We start from the raw sequence: 17754 nt of genomic DNA on the forward strand, positions 1-17754 counted from the left end.
ACAAGCTCAAAACGAGAAGTCCAAAAGAGTCTTAATTTTCTTAAAATACTAGCGCTAGTGTAATAAAATTAAACTCAGTTTGATATAAACCCAAAAGAGTCTAGAAATAGGTTGCAACAAGTATAATCTCACACATACATAGAGGAATTAAGCCTCGTATCTTGTCATATCAAAGAACCAAAAAGATATTTATATTTTAAAATCAAAAGAAATAGTGAGTGGGAGATGTCATCAGTTCCTTTATTTGCAACCAACAATGTGATATAACATTTTCTGGAATCAAGCAAAGCATTAAATTGTCATAACTTTCTTATTTTAAATCTGATTTACCGGTAGATGAAATTGCATTGTTAAGCTTGTTTGATTTTTCTATATTCATTCAAATCAACGTTTTGTTGGGTGCATTTGCTCTTCAAAGAGAAGGTGCAACTTCAGGATATTATCTTCTGTGATTAGTTTGGATCTACAGTATGTACATGTTTATCTCCCTTTAAATATAACAAATATAAAGTACTATAATAAATGATATTGCACAGTTTTCTCTGCGTCTTCTATATCTAACTTCAAACATGCATTTTATATATCAATCCTGACCAGCAGGCATGCTGAAAATAACAATTTCATAAAATCTTTCATAAAAACAAAGTGTACGTACTTCAACTGATAACATTATTGTATTTAGTTTCTTTTATTACAAAAATGAGGTTAATGAGTGCCCACTTGTGTGAATGTTGGGGAAAAAAATTATCAGCACATAAAAGTAATAGGTACAAGCCAAGGATTATGTGGATAAACTTTATACAGAGATGCCATTTTTTGCATTATCTTGAACTTTACGTCCAGAAATATGGCAGGTTTTCAAAGAAAATACTATTTTCCAGAAATATGTTACTAAACCTATTTATTGAAAAAAAAAGGAAAATCTTACTTTCCAAATTAAAACATTTTTAAATGAAACAGTGCAACATAATTACTGAAAACCCCCCAAACATACTGATATGTCTATTGCCCTATGTGCTTTTAAAACCAAAAATAGAATAGCATATATGAATGTATTACTGTTAAACTCTTTTCTAAACTATCGTGAGCTTGACACCCGCTCAGAGGCATTTTAAATGTAATGCTCAATTTGTAAGACACACAGTATATTGTTTGTCCCGAATCAAATCTCGGCATTTCGCAAATTGAAAGAACAGGCCTATCAACCTGTAAACATATAGAATAGGAGTTATTTATTAAATAATAGGAGTCACAGCATACTTCCCATGGATGACTGTACATAATATCTGGACAAAAAAGGAGTTTTCTTTCCCTATATGATATAATGTATATTAAAAATTTCCAAAAAAAAAAGGAGTTACTCCTTGTAGTTGGCAGGCCTGAAAAGAAATATGTCAACATAAAGTGGAGTGAATAAATATGGAAAACAATTTATATAACAGGGATGCCAGAGAGTTCCAGTTTTTCATTTTTTTTAAACCGTAAGTTCCGGCTGGTCGAGTTTTCTCGTGGCTGTTCAGAGAGCACCGCATGCGATGTGCAACCCGGAAGTTGCAGCAGCCATTTGCTCCTGCAAGATACTCGGACCCCATGTCGAATGTAGGCCTGCCAGTTAGCATGCCGGCAACTTGATTTCTGTGCAAATTTAATGCGGTAGACTTTCTCCGTTTTTTCTTTGATTGGTCATTTTGAAGATAAGATCCTACTAAATATGCAAAAACGTTTGCGAACTCGGAACAAAACCGCAGATTTGTTCATTTTTTGGCGACCCCGCTTCTTAAATTTGAGCTAAGCTGCAGCGTGCTCTGGAAATATGGCACAGATTCCGCATTTTTAAAAGCAAAGTTTGAGTTTTTTAAAAGGATTTTGGAGTTGAAATTGGGACCTTCAGGGTGGGTGATAATGAATATAACCATGTGTTGTGGTGATTAACTGTGCTGCACTTATGAAATAAGTTTGCCATCTCGAATACTCTATGACTATGTTCTTGTAAACTTCATCAAGACATCATTATTTCTAATGAATTATGTCATGTAAAGTGAGGCTCTACAACATAAAATGACCCCAAAGCTTGAGCTAATTTTTTTGGAAAAATGATCCCTGAAATAGGCTCAGATTGTGAATCAGAGACCATTTAGAACCCTAAAACTTGACCCTGGCTGAAATGGACTTTGCGCTCGTGATATGCACTTCGCGCCCACATAATTTATCTTCCAAAAAATTCTCAGGCCCTGGGACCATTTGCCACTGGCATTCCTGATATAATAACTTGACTTTCAATATGAAAATTCACAACAATGTAATTTAAAGTTGTTCATCCTAATTCAACAGCAGATTTAACGAAATTTAACCCCCCCAAAAAATACATAGGACCAAAAGTTGCTAACATGAAATGAAGTTGTATGGTAGAGTATACTTTATAACATGTCTAAATTTCCATCATGATTAAGTGTTCACATCTCTTTGACGCTCATTAATAAATGAACTTCTTTTCAAACATCTGGACTGCACTGTTTTCTTCTCAATAAATTATTCCCACAGAGCACAGACATTACACTTTGGTGCTTTTTATGATGATCACAGTGATATGATTCAATGATATGGATTTGAGTCTTGTAGCTGTTACCAAAACAAACTCAAAGGCCCGTATTCTGAAGTCGGGTTTAACTTAAACTCAGGTTTAAAGTTGTGGTTTAAGTATGGATAGCCAAATGTTATATAATTCACGAACTGTAGAGATATCATATTTCAGCTCATTTGGCTCTCAAATCATTCATAATTTTCTAGGAAGTATAAATAGATGATTGTCTTCACCATCGATGAATCAGGAAAGAGCACAGTAAACATAAGAAACATACAACTTAATAAAAATTTTGACACTTTTGGCTTCCCATAATTTTAGCACAGAGTTAGACCATGGTCTAAGTTAAACCTGACTTCAGAATATGGGCCAAAGTGATAATGTTCTTTGATTAGGCTTTAATCCTCACATCAAAGTCCATTGGATAGGACTGAATGCCATCAGTGACCATACCTGCTAACCTTTCATAAGAAGTAGGAATTTCCTAAGTCGACTTAGGAAATATAGGAACAATGGATATCATGTATATTGATACACAAAAGTTTTCACAAAAAGAGAGGAATCTAGGGTGAGTAACATAAGCTTGAAGATCAAAAAGTGGGAATCGTTATTCCATGACAGGAATAGTTGGCAGCTATATCAGTTGGTTACTTACAAAGCAAACATTACTTTCTAAATAATCAGGTTAAATGATGCTTGAATCCCAAGTTCTGTTGTACCATGTCAATTTTGCTCAACAGCCAATCAAATTGTCCAATTCCAAAATTGCATCCACCCTATTGCCAACATGTCATTTGTCCAGAGTCAAGGGCGAAAGTGCTGTTTAGATTCACCAATTTTCGACAAAGACTTTTGGGTTGTTCTTTGTTATGAAGGGCATTTGACAATACATTTTCTGTGTCCTTGAATCTGTTGTGTACTGTAGAAGCGAAAAATATGTTTTAAGGAAACATCAAATGCGGGCAAGTCAGAATCCCAGGACTGGGGTAAAAATACATTTGAAATTGCAAAGTGACATCCTCCTCATGTATTAACATCAATAAAGCAGAATATCATCATTATATATCATAACTTCATTGTATATACACATCATAGAAGGCAAGCATCAGCATAATCCACAGTCCCACGTATGCACATTCATGTTGTTCCCATCGTTGAAGTGAGTAGATGGGACCTGTACTGTGAGCTAAGTCCAGTGATCCAGAATTTTAAGAGGGGTTTATCCTCTTCCTTTGCTTGAAGAATCTTGAGAAGCTTCTCTGTATCTTCCTCTGAGTGTGACCCTGCTCTTGTAAACTTGAAAAGCAACTTGACTTTACTGCAACAGAAGAAGAGAGACGAATATCGAATCATTAGAAATTCATCATGAAAGCAGTCGATTTATCTTTAACTAAAATTCTTTAACTATATTGAAAATATTGATATCTGAACCTTAATAAAAATGAAATCGAAAGTTGAGAATAGGATGAGCATGTCACATTTCTGAACTGTTTCTTGTTAAAGCACAGTTAAGTCTTCTATAAAGGAGGCTGCTACATGTATATTATGAACCATTTGATGCAGAAGAACATGGGAGACACTATGATCAACTGCTCAGTGATTGCTATTAATTGGTGACCTCTATTTAAGGGTGAAAGGCCTCGTGCCTTTGATGAAGTCATTGATGTAGTTGGAAAAGAAAATGAGGAATGAAATGTGCCAATCCCACGTCCATCAATTTGTTTCATTAATACAATGTATGTACTGTGTATTTGAATCCCCATATTGTGAGGAAGCTAAAATAAAGGAATCTAAAACTCTCAAAAGTTATTAACATTAATGTTCTGTTGTCACTATTTTTTGTCAGAACACAAAATTGGGAAAATGTTACTAGATTCCAACTGCTTCAGGAAGGATTCTGGGATTCCAAAATGGCTTACTCAAGTAAAATATACTTTCAATTATATAAATTCTCTACTAGATAATTAAGTTTTTCAATAAATAAAAAATGAAAATCTTACTTCATCCATTCTTCTTTGAGTGTAGTTAGAACAGTCACGACAATCTCTGGAGTAAGGTCATTGTTGTTCAGTGTTGTCACTATTCTTGACAGGATCGTAGGCACTGCATTTCATTACAAGAAAAAAAAAAGCAGATTGATAAAAATGAACACAGAAAATGGAGGTTGGCCATTGATATAAATGGAAATACATGCAGTGAGATTATGGAGCCAGCTGTGTCAAAGGCGTTTAAGATGCAGTTCCATTCAGTTGAAAATCCAGAGAGCAAGCTATACAATCGAACTGCCTTTTTTGTATGATAGCAATTATTTGTCACATATGTCTGCATGATCCATCTGACACTGTCTTGATTTTCTAGACATATGACAGAGGTAAATACATAATCATTAGCGAACCACAGTCTTTGTTTCACTTCTGTTATGCAGGCGAGACAAAAATGTTTCATCTATTAAAAAGCAACTACTCACCTTTATCAGGTACAACTGAGCTGCTTGTGATAGAGATGCCATATCCCTTGAAGGGTCCTGCCATCTTAGACACCACTATGTTAGAATCCTGTCTCAGGTTCATCGGATTGGTCACATCTAAGAGGAGGTAGACCTCTGAGGTGATCACGTGTTCTGGAAGCTCAGTATCGGAGCTTAGACCCAGGAAATTGCACTTGTAGGAAGCCTGATAGGAGGAACTGTGGCTGATGATGCGGCAACATCCAGCTGGAAGGATCACCTAGGGAATAGAACATTATCTGAGTTTAAAATCCGTCATCGATTTTACAGAGCTTTTTGTCCATAGCAAGCAAAATGCTAGTGAAATAGTCACATAATTATCTGTATTTCTGTCATACAAGGCTTGTTGGCCATATTAAGCATAAGCTGGTGAAATAGTCACATTTGATTGGCTAAGAACAGGTTTGTCTCATATCTATTGCATTGTTAATTAATTTCTTACACTCATTCTGATATTATGTTATATGAAACAAGATCTAAGTAATGTAATATACAGGTTTGAATTGCAGAAAGAATTGACTGGGTTGTTGAACTCATTTGTTCAAGTTTTATGAGCTAGATTCATAAACTTTCAAAGTTACGATGGTGATTCAACAAATAGCCCCAACATGGCCAATGTTCATTGACCCTAAATGACCTTTGTCATGTGACCTGAAACTCCAGCAGGATTTCAATGTTGAAGCCGCCACCGTCGTCGGAAAAGCGGGGCCTATAATGTCACTCTGCTATGCAGGCGAGACAATAAAAATCAGAAAGTCTCTGATAAGTAAATTTACCTTGAGGACTTTGAAGAGAGATTTGAGAGTGCTCTTGCAATCAGCTCTGGCAATCAGTTGATTTCCAATTAAAACATTGTAAGCAACATCATGGAAGTTGAGACTACCAAGAACCTGCAAAAAATAATTGTGAGGTGTTGACATAAAGCAACCAAATAATGTGACCCACAAAAAATTGAAAAATCATATTTGAAAATAATGATAAGCACAATAGTTTCCCTAAGGCAAGAAGCAGAAGACCAAATACCAAGTTCAACAAACGGAATTAACACGTAACTACAACAGAGACATCAAGTGATTAAAGCAATAGTTTTTAGGTCAGCATCTCCCAGGGATATAATCAACTGGCTTGTAATCTAAGTCCAGTTTAAACAAGACCATTATCTAACTCTGTGATAAAATTAAGGAAAGCTGAAAATGTCAAAATGTTGTTTACATTCCATGTTCCTTTTGTTAACCAAATTCTTGGATATTTATCATTCCTAGACAGTTGTGAATGATTTTGAGATCGTTAACACAACTGGCATTAAATCAACCTAAGCCAAAGTTCAGCGTACAGAGACTGAGTAAGACTCACAGCTCTGAGATGTTGTAGTGATGAAAAGACCGGTCCATCGTCTCCCTCTAACTCATCCTCTGATTGGTGTTCCTCTTGTTGGGTGTGGTCTTCAGGGGATGATGGTACAGCTGGCTTAGTAGATACCTTAATGAATCCTTCCTCCGTCACTATTCACAAAGTGGAAAAATATCTAAATTAATAAAATGATGACAAAATAGAAACGAGACCTGGTATATGGATTGTGCAGATATCTGTGTTGTTAGGTGCTGAATTGGCTCTTAAAAATGCCTTCCTGCCGGAATCAATTTGCACGGTATGAAAGTAATATTGATTGGTCACATAAGGCTATACTAACCTTCATCATCGTCAAGATCTACAGCTTCCTCTAAAGGAGGTCCCTCCAGGACCTTCTCAGTCATCCTGTTTCCTCCAGCCTTCAAGATCCAGGAAAACCTCATATGAAGGTACCTAAAGAGGTTGATATCTCCCGTCAGGACTACCAGTCCTCTGAAGGGCTTGTTGACCCCACCACGGTAGAAGTCTCCAGGTGAGAGGAACTCCCTGTGAAGACGTTCAGCACGTTGATTCCGCTGTGTCTGCTCCTGCTCATACACCTATGAAGATACCAACACCGGAAATATCAATCAGGGCTCACCTTTACTCTAAGCCCATCGAAGGCCGTGACTGTGGATGACCTGTTGATTGGCCTCAGTGCCCCCTATATTGGCCAGAGATCTGGGTATACTTCAGGAAACAAGCAGTAATTTTCTCTATTTTAATCAGATACCGAAATTTTTGCATCCGATTCGGATAATAAAGGTACCTGTTCAAAATCAAGCACTGTGCATTGATTTGTTGAATCAAACATGTAGTTCCTGTGATACACAAAATGAATTCATATACTTGAGAGGGGATAAAGCCAATACAATCGGACAACGAAACTTTAAACATTTGTAATATCCTGAAGATTTTTCCACATTTTAACATTGGGACAGATCCATTTAAGCAAATGACGATATAACAGTCGAAAAATATTTCCACTTGAGTGTGCACCACTTACTTTTGAAAAGTTAGTGAAAATGATTTGCGCAGAACTTTGAAATAGTTATGCATATAAAAGTAGACCTTAATCATGAATAACACGTGGAATTTAGCTAGTAAAATTGATTTGAAGATAACTTTTACCTTTTTAAACTTGTTTCTTTGCCCAAACCACTTCGAGGAGTGCATTGCGCCCCACCTCACTCCCCCACACACCGAGGCCATCGTGACGATATTTGCTTTACACTGAGCTGTGATTTACATAAAATGGCTTAGGCTTGATTTTCATTTTGTTAATCATTGTCAAGCTTGGGAAAAGTGTGGAGAAACAAGTATTAAATGAAAAATGAAATGTAAACCCAATTTAAATGATAAAACTTAGTGAAAAAATGCTAGAGATGTCTGATATAAACTTTTGTTCAGATTCAATTATGTCCTCAGATCCAGCTGCCACAAAAAGGGTAAAGGTTGTGTTTACTAAGTGTTGAAATGTCAATTTTGGTGACAAAATTGTTAGAAAATGCTTAAATGTATCCGTTTTATTTCAATTGACTAAAAGTGCAAGGGAAATATATGAGAAATGTTTCGAGGGGTAAGTTTGATTTCGCCCTTTCCCCTTGACACAGCGTACAAACGAGCTTTTCTGCGCAGACAGATTTCTGCGAGCTTTACAAAAATGGACAGTGCTCACTCAAGTGTAACATTCTGTCAAAACTTTTACGTTCATTGGATAGATGAGACCCAAACCCAAGATTATATGTGAAAAAATTACCCACATGTTGTATATTTTTTAATTCCCAGGGCTTTTTCAAAGTGTAAATTTTTTTTGATACGCACTGTATAGTACACTCGCTTTAGCTCCTGTTACTGTTTCTAGTGCATTCAAGGAATTAATCCTGCCAGTGAAACAGTTTCAAAGATAATGATTCAATACCTTGATAGCCTTTGACTGGAGTTCATCAATGAGTGATTTCATATGCTTGACAAGGAACGGCCAAGAATTTAGAAGGTAAATCTTATCCATCATGACTACAATGATACTGTAGCCTCTCTGAAGTCCTCTAGCTTGGGTGTCTTTGATGAAGAACATGTAGCTCAGAGTATAACCATAGTAATCATCACCAAAGAAGATCGGTCCTTCCCGTCCCTGACAGTTCTGCAAGATTAAAATTGTCAGAACCTTTAAAGTGATAGTAAGCACCATAGAACATCAGTCTTTCTTGACCCTTCCCACTTAACAAGTGGAGTGCTTCTGGCAGTCTCGCCTGCATTATGTTATTCAATATAGCAGTAGTGCTGACTGGGAAAATGACTACAGAATAATCATTCACAAAAAAAACCCCATTCATATGATGATAAAATACTAACTATGTTCATTGTCAATAAATGATATTCGACCTTGATCTTGTGACTGAAGACTTGTGCAAGATGATCAGTGATACTTGATTACCCTTATGTCCACATTTCATGAACAATATCCATAAACTTTCAAAGTGATGATATCTATTCAACAAATACCCCCAACACAGCCAAAGTTCATTGACCTTGGTTATTTGACCTGAAACTGATGCAAGATGTTCATTGATGCTTGATTACTCTCATTTCCAAATTTCATAAACTAGATCCATATACTTTCAGAGTTATGAGATTGAAAAAACTTAACCTTGATTAAGATTTTGCTTTGATTCCCCCAACATAATCTAAGTTCATTGACCCCAAATGACCTTTGACCATGGTAATGTGACCTGAAACTCACAAAGGGTGTTCAGTGATACTGGATTACTCTTATGTCCAAGTTTCATGAACCAGATCCATAAACATTCAAAGTTATGATGGAAATCAACAAATACCCCCAACATGGCCAAAGTTCATTGACCCTAAATGACCTTTGACTTTGGTCATGTGACCTGAAACTCTGGCAGGATGTTCAGTAATACTTGATAAAAATTATGATGACTTTTCCAAAATTGATGCCGCCGCCGTCAGAACAGCGGCGCCTATACTGTAGTCTCGTTCTGCTGTGCAGGCGAGACAAAAACGACAGATTCAAATATGTCAGACTCTGTAAAGAGTCTAGCCATTTTAATAATCATCACCAAAATATACCATATTAATTCTTTCCTTCCCTGAAAGCTATACAAGATAATAAACACAGTTTCAAGTATGTCTGACTCTCTGAATTAGGACCGATATATTTGACAATAAATCAATATTACTCAAAGCATCAATTGATTGAACACACAAAATAAAATAGAGTACATGTACATGTATACCAGTTGACACTTAAGTTTTACAAATCATTCTCCCTACTTCAGCCTAATGCATGTACATGTACATATAACACCATTTTACCCTATTTTGACCAAGTTTTTTTTTTACCAGCGAGTTTTACTGCCCCCCCCTAACCACAGATTCAAAGCCACCTTTGTGAATATAGGTCATAATGGTTCTATAAAAAGGGTCCCAAAATCCCAAATAAACTTGCCTCACAGCTGAGACTCCTAATGCATGCCTGTCTTATGATGGTAAACAACTCTGGATGTTCAGGGTTCTGAGAACTGATGTAGCTAATCTTGGCTTCATGGTCATTACTGATGAAACCTGGCTGACCCGGCTGAAAAGATCTACATGCCTGTAGGGAAACAAAGCCACGAGGGGATAATATTTAGATGGACTAAACTGTAGAGTAAGCGTGCCCACGTGATGTCCCAAGCAGTCATATTGGTCCTGGAGGACAAAACAATAGGGAACCTGTGCACCAGACCATAAAAGAATGATTATTACGATTTGATAAACAAGTTTCCATATATAGCCCTCTATTCTTTTGGTGACAGAGTTTTTGGGAAAATGGCACCAAAATTGTGGAACAATCTGCCTCATAATATAAGATCAATAACAGATTTCAACAGATTCAAATGTTAAAAACATATCTCTAATAAGAAACACATTTATTAGCCCTATAGAAAACAACAATTCTTCTACACGCATAGAGACTATTTATATGGTATTATGCGTCTCTAAGAACTGCTCATTATTATTATTATTTATTCGTCTCTGCAAAACAAATATAAAGAATTTTGGTTTCTGCAAGCTACTTTAGGTACCAAATCTTCAGTATGGTATTGCTGATTATATTTCAAACTTTATATTTTGATGGGGTGTGCCTCATGAAACCCTGAAATGGGGGTCTAAGTAACTGATCACAAGGGTAAAATAAGGGGTCTTGGGAACTAAATATATACTGGGCAGTGTGGGTCTACGGAACGAGAACGCGGGAGTAGGTACGGAGCACGCTAGCGCTGTGCATGTATATGTGGGCGCTAGCGGTGCATGGAGCTGCTAGCGGAGGGAGTTGTGAAGGCGTGCATGCAGCTCTCGCATGCGGTGCTTGCGCTGGACGATTTTGGTAGGGCTAGGGAACTGAGATGTTTCGTAACAGGGGTCTTGCATCTTGCGAGCGAGGCGGGGCGGCTTCTGAATGGAACTTTTGTCATTCAGAGTATCTAAAGAACTGAAAATTAGGTCTGAAAAAGGGGGTCATCAATATGGCACATCCCCATACCACCAATATGTGAGTGCCTGTCAATAATATTGACAGTATTGACTAAATCTGGCAATAGCTTGAATAAGTCCATCATTGGCAGTTAGGCACCACATAATACCATGTGAACTGTGAGGTCCATAACATAATAATTACTTCTTATAATGTGCTTTTTTAAAAGTTACAAAGCACTATACGAAAGGGCAAAAACAAATACAATAATGGGTAAAAAATTAAACAACACAAAATGAAACACTACTTGCAGTATATCAAAACAAATGAGACTTGAGTATCATCTTGAACACACTAATGGAATGGCACTGTTTAAATTTATCAGGTAATGCATTCCAATATTTTGGGCAAACACAAAAAATGACCCATCACCTATCAATTTGAATGTTCTTGGGATGAGAAGAACGATATGTGATGATGACAGAGTGTTGTACGTGGATTGGCGAACTGTTAGGTCTGACATGAATGAAAAAGCTTGCTCATTGAGACATTTAAATACGATGGTTAGGGACTTATGCTCAATTCAATTTTCAACTTTCAGCCAGTGTTAATTCTCTTAGAGGGATTGTGTGTATATGATGGTTGACAGTAAATGACTCTTGCTGCTTCATTCGATAATTTCTGTAGACGATTTAGGTTATTAGAGGTGGTGACATTATACAGAGAATAATAACAATCTAATCTCGATTTAACTAGGGGGCGTTTCATAAAGCTGTTCATAAGTTAAGAGCGACTTTAAGAACGACTGGTGATCCTTTGTTGTGGTAAATGATATTCACCATTAATAATCGTTGGTGATTTTTCAGCGCATAAGAAAGGTTCACCAGTCATTTTTAACTAACGAACAACTTTATGACACGGCCACCTGGGACCTAACAGCAACATGACAAGTATCCTTATCAATAAAATCTTTAATTCTATTTGATTCCAAGATGGTAGTTGAATGACTTGAGCCCCTTTCACAACTGGTAGTGCGACTGCTTACAACTGTTGCGATTACATGCAACATACATGACCAAATGATCGCAAACGATTGCACAAGCAATTGTGAAAGTCCCTTTAGACACACTAGTTGCTTGATCTGACATTATAATCTATTACACAACCAAGAATTTGAGTAGATCTGATTATCTTATTAGATTTCTCCTTGGAGAACCTTCTGGTTGCTTACTTACAATTATTCAATATTTCTTAGCCATTAGGTAAAAGATCACCATCAACCCACCATCCAACAAACCTGGAACTTTCAAGAGATAAATCTCACCTCACAATGTTCAGTAGATGAAGCAGAGGAACACGTTGTGAGGTCACTACTGACCGAACCTAAAGACTCATTTGTAGATGACCGCGGTCGTTTGTGGAAGTGATGTCCAAACGTAGTGTTGTACTCCTCTCCTTTTCCGTCGAGTACATGCTGTGGTTCAGCAGCGTGGTGGGCTTGTGTACAGAAGAGGACTCGAGGTCCATGAATCTCACAAAAGTGACACAGGGCTATAACTGCATTCATTTTCTGCAATTAGAATGAAGGAATACATTATCATGAAACATTACAATGGTTTCCTTTATCAAATGAACAAATATGGCTGACTTGAACCGATCGGTCTACTGGTACCAGACCAATGTTGCTGGTCACTGTTGCAATTTCTTCTTGACTGGGAGACCAATGAAATAAAGAAATACATGCTTAAATTGAAAATTCACAGCAACAAAGGCTTCAACAATCGACCAAAAATAAAATTTCCTTTAAGTTTCATTTTAATTTCACCTTGACATTATCTTTCAAGTAGGATTATAGAAATAAGATTACTGAGCAGGAATTCTGATTTTTTTTTAGCTGTATTGGCCCATACATGTATATATCAGGATTATTATGTTATGGGCCAATAAAATTGAAGCAATATAATTGTGAAATTTTGTCTCGTACTTTATATGCACATGTGCATGCAGATGGAGGTGCGGTTTTACTTCGGGGGAGGGGGCATTGGGAGTGAAGCCCCCTCAAAAATTCCTCAAAATTTTTTTTACCACAAAGAAAAAAAGAAAGAAACGTAATGTAGACCCACTATGCTATGTATTGAATAATGCAGTATCCCATTCCTCCGATAGTCTCCCAAGGTATACATATAGGCCTATTGCCAGTGATTTCTTCTCCTTTTTGGTTTTCATTCTTAGTCGTGGCAATTATTCATTCATCCATGGAGGGAGCCCCCAATGTCCCACAGGTGTACAATGTCGAAAAATTTCTCAAGCCCTCAGAAGCCCTGCCAAATTTTTTAGTCTGTGAGGGCCCAATAATAGGTAAAATAAATTGCCAATTCATCTACCGCCACATGGTCTCACTTCATTTAGTCTAATAATGCCATTGCGTCCATCAACATTTTGTCTAAACAACCATTTGGTCCAATCATAACTTCGTCCAATCACCATTTCCACTCATTACCAGTTGGTCTAATATCCATTTCATTTTCATTCATTTTGCACAATGAACACTTAATCCAATTAGACCAAATGGTATATATATGGACTAAATGGCTATTGGACCAACTGGTTATTAGACAAAATGGTGAGTGGACGAAATGGCAATTAGACCATGAGGATAGTGGACGAACTGATGGTAAAACAAATGATGGTAGACGAGTCCCCTTTCCAGGTCAATAACAGCTCGCGCTTCGTGCTCGCATTATAAATTCAGTGAGATGCGTATTGGGTTTCATGAATTTGTAACTAAATTATTACTGGTATATATATTATTGTCTTTTAAAAAAAACATTATTTGTTTAGACGTTATGAGAGAGATACATACATATATTCATTTATTAAAATATATTTATATTGTCGCTAATGCACAGAATAGAAAAAAAATATAACCGAAGTCTAGTTTTATACATGTAGTAACTCACCAGTAGCGTAATGAGCCAACAAAAAAATGGAGGGGGCCAGACAAGGATGACATTTATTTTCCTTTCCTTTATTCTTTTTTTTTCATTGGTAGGGAGAATGGGGGGGGGGGATCCGTGACCCCTAGCACGCCCCTCCCCCATCTGTACGCCAGTGATGATCATACTTTCATTCGAAACAAATTGAAAAAAAGGTGCAATGGTAGATAAGGCCCAAGACGTAATGAAAATTATTGATAAAATATTCATAATTATAATGCTGATAAATACAATAAATCAAGCGGTCACCAATGAAAATAAACAGCGTGAAAGAACAAAACGGGAATGAGGGAGAGAAAGAGAGAGAGCCCGCCTGAATGTATGGTGTATAAGTTGCTCGAAAGCAGAAGAGATATTTTGTCCAGCACCCCCCCCCAAATTCTCTCCCCGCTCAAGACCGGAGTGAAACCAATGATAATAATATATGAAAAAAAAAATCAAATCTCAATGGGGAGTGTGTCATTCCCCTTCTTCGTTACAATTTGTCAAGTGGCAGCGGCAGGGAGAACAATTTTGTTTTTTTTAAGAAGAAAGCTGTGATGATAGGGGGAGAATAAAATAAATAAAACATTAACGAATAACAAGAATGAAACAACAAAACAATTTGTATCAGGATGAATTTCTTATCATTTAACATAGACCAACTTGGAGAAATAAGATGTTCATGCAAATGTCGTATAATCGGAGAACATAACGGCGGAGCAATTGTCGATAATCGGAGCAGATGTCGGCGGAGCAATTATCGGCGGAGCAGATGTCGATGGAGCAAATATCGGCGGAGCAAGTGTCGACGGAGCAACTGTCGGCGGAGCAACTGTCCGGAGCAATTGTCGGCGGAGCAATTGTCGTGGAACCCGAAAAGCACCCTAAACACGTATTTTCCATATTCTGAAAATGCACCCCTTAACAAGTATTGGCGTGTGATACCCTAGTATTGGAAACAAAACGATACTCTTGCCAAGTATTCCCTGAATTGACGCCCTAAACAAGTACAGCAATATATGTCACGGACGTCGGTTTACCTTTACCTACATCATTGGGTTTAGTACAGCCCCACCTCCCACATCTCGTGCAAATCGTACTCTAATCACGTAGTGATGACTCTGGCTTGGGGCAAAAAGTACATCCTTTATAAAACATTTTAGTCTCAATTTTTTCACCCTCGCAAATTTGACCCTAAACACGTAACTTTCCTAGTGTAATTTTCAGTTAATTAGTTTTTGACACCCTGGCTTATTACGTTATGTACGTAACATGCCCTATCTTGAAAAAGACATCCTTTTTACGTTTTTTTGGTCGCGCATGATATCCACTCGTCAATGTAACTGGCCCCCGGGTCATCAACTCAACATCGACAAGCTCATTCAAGAAGGCCATTGACAGAACCTTCTTATCCTCACTCCGCCCTCTCTCACCCGATGCGTTTATGCCCAGGAGGGCCCTGCATCGTATAAATCCAGATCCAGACATCGAATTTGATGTATTTGAAAGTGGACACCTATATCTTTATACTTAAAGCCATGATTATAAAATAACTGCAGATATCGTCACATGTCAAATAAAAGATTAGGATCATCTCTGGTCAGATTTAATGAAATACTACCGCATGTATAAACCCTCATCCCCAGTGGGGGATACAACTTAATTTCCGACATTGATTTCATTTTAAAACAATTCATTAAAAAAACAAGAAAAATATTATGAAAAGACGGGGAAAATCTCCGATGTTTCCTGTTGTTCTTCGCCAAGCTACGTACATGATGGCGCATATCCTGGATGAGTTGATCTCACTTTAACTTAGACTCTAACGTTATGTCGTTAAGCCAGTATAGTGGGTACCCGGTAGGATGGGGGGTTGGGTGTCCGGACACTTTATATTTTTGAAGCCTTCTTTTTTGTCTTAAGATTACACTAAAAATATGAATTCAATAGTTGTTGTAATCATTTTCTATTTTGTTCTCTAGGCCTATATAATATTTTCTAACATTTTGTACTAAAAGTAAAAATTGATGAAACTTCGCTTGTAATTTTTTCCAATTGACTTTCTAAAATTGATCGTCCAGACACACAACCTGTCCGGACACACAACGACTGGGTATACCGGCAATTTGAAGGTGCCGATTCATTCATAGACACAGCAACGACAACACACGCGTACGACCATAATTTTGTAAAGATTAAGTTCACACGCATGCGTACTCTTATTCTGAACTTCCGAAGACGCAAGTCATGAATATTTATATTGGCTTCCACAAGAATCCACAAGAACTGCAGTGGGAAAAATAATTTCGCGCCCAGCTCCAACTCCAAGCCCCCCCCCCCCCCCCAAGCCAAGGCAGCCGCAGCTCAGATCAGTGGAGTCAGGCGAGGCTCTCCCCAAGGGCCCGAAGACTTAGGGCAGGAGCTAGCGACCAAGGCCGCTCCAGGCGCAACTTCGCCCGGGAACTTCGCTTTCTGGGAGCTCCGCCGCGATCTCTCAACCAAATTTTTAAAACCAAAATTATTACGAGTAAAAATGTTAGTTTCTCCGAAAGTATCAACTTACACACACATGAGCTGTTGAACAAATGTCTATTTTTCAGGAAATCAAAAGGACAAGAAGATATGGTATGGATGGTTTCTACATTATTATGCGGTATGTTGTTTATTGATGGTGGTGGCGCTATTAAAAAAGAGCAGCAGCGCGCAGATACCGTATTCATGCCAGTAAATACGACTATCATCATAATCACGTGCATATGTGTCATACACGGTGTCAATGCGGTGTTAAGTTTGGTGTCAATAGTTACAGTTGAGACGAGTTGAGAGCAGTAAGTCTAATGCTTGAAGAAGAAGAAGGAGGAGGAGAAGAATAAGAATTAAAAAGAAGAAGGAGGAGGAGGTAAAGAAGAAGAAGAAGAAGAATTAAGAAGAAGCTAGAAGAAGATTGATTCAATTCAATCTTCTTTTAGTGCAACCGTATAAATTTTACACGAGTTGGATTATGTACAGATAAAAATGATTGACAATTATACAATTCATAGTACAAAGATTGATAATTTATATTTAAAACGAAATAAAAATTATATCAAAAAGTATCTTAAAAATACCAAAAGTAAGGAATTATTATTACATTAAAAAAAGAGAAACACGTATACACATTCACAAAACCAAGAAATACTGTCTTAAATTGCATGCCCATACTGCCATTAACTCAATCCAATAAAAAAGGAATTTGAAGTTAAAGATAAATTATCAGTGCAAACTATATAATTGTGTTTTATCCGATTGGTGCTGAAATAATCGAGATGAGGATGAATTGTATAACATCTAAAATGCATACACTGTTAGAAAATTTATCCTTAAAATAAAAGAAGTTCCTGCAGCAGAGTCTCGAGAACACCTGTAATCTTACCAGATTGCGTAATCTTACAGGAAATTGGTATTTGGTGTATGGAACCTAAAAAATTTCCTTAAAGAAAACACCCTTTTCCCCTTTTTAAACAGACCTGTTCTGTTAACGGGCAGAAAAATTCCTGTTTTATGAATCTACAGAATGATTCTAAATTGCTTTCTGCAAAATCTTTTTTTTCCTGTAAAATCAGGGTTTTTAACAGTGTAGGAGTGTAAACAATTTTAAACAGCATATTTATTTGTGTTTTTTTTTTTAAAATTGCATTGAATCCAAACCGAATTCTAATTTTTCATTGTTTAGATTGGAAAATATGATTTTGTTTAGTTGGGTAAACAAAATCAATGGGTTATTGATGCATTCAAATTCTTTTAGTGTTATGTAAATCTACAGATTTGATTTTAAAGGACA

General features: G+C 37.0%; 1 protein-coding gene across 2 annotated transcripts; it reads right to left on the reverse strand.

Moving 5' to 3' along the window:
- Positions 1-696: 696 nt before the first annotated feature.
- LOC129268951 (folliculin-like) lies at positions 697-16604 on the reverse strand. Of its 2 annotated transcripts, XR_010294737.1 has the most exons (11): positions 16498-16583; positions 12281-12526; positions 9949-10095; positions 8398-8619; positions 6778-7036; positions 6441-6589; positions 5864-5977; positions 5049-5307; positions 4582-4684; positions 2957-3899; positions 697-2642 (listed from the first exon to the last, which is right to left on the reverse strand). XR_010294737.1 is itself a non-coding variant. In XM_064105125.1 (10 exons), the coding sequence occupies exons 2-10, from the start codon at positions 12521-12523 to the stop codon at positions 3719-3721; spliced, it is 1677 nt and encodes a 558-aa protein (XP_063961195.1). In that variant the 5' UTR covers positions 12524-12526; positions 16498-16604; the 3' UTR covers positions 697-3718. The 2 variants fall into 2 exon arrangements, 1 of the variants encoding a protein (XP_063961195.1); XM_064105125.1 differs by having other exon boundaries at positions 697-3899; positions 16498-16604.
- Positions 16605-17754: the final 1150 nt, after the last annotated feature.

This window comes from Lytechinus pictus, chromosome 10 (assembly GCF_037042905.1).
Source record: "Lytechinus pictus isolate F3 Inbred chromosome 10, Lp3.0, whole genome shotgun sequence".
Lineage (NCBI taxonomy): Eukaryota > Metazoa > Echinodermata > Echinoidea > Temnopleuroida > Toxopneustidae > Lytechinus > Lytechinus pictus.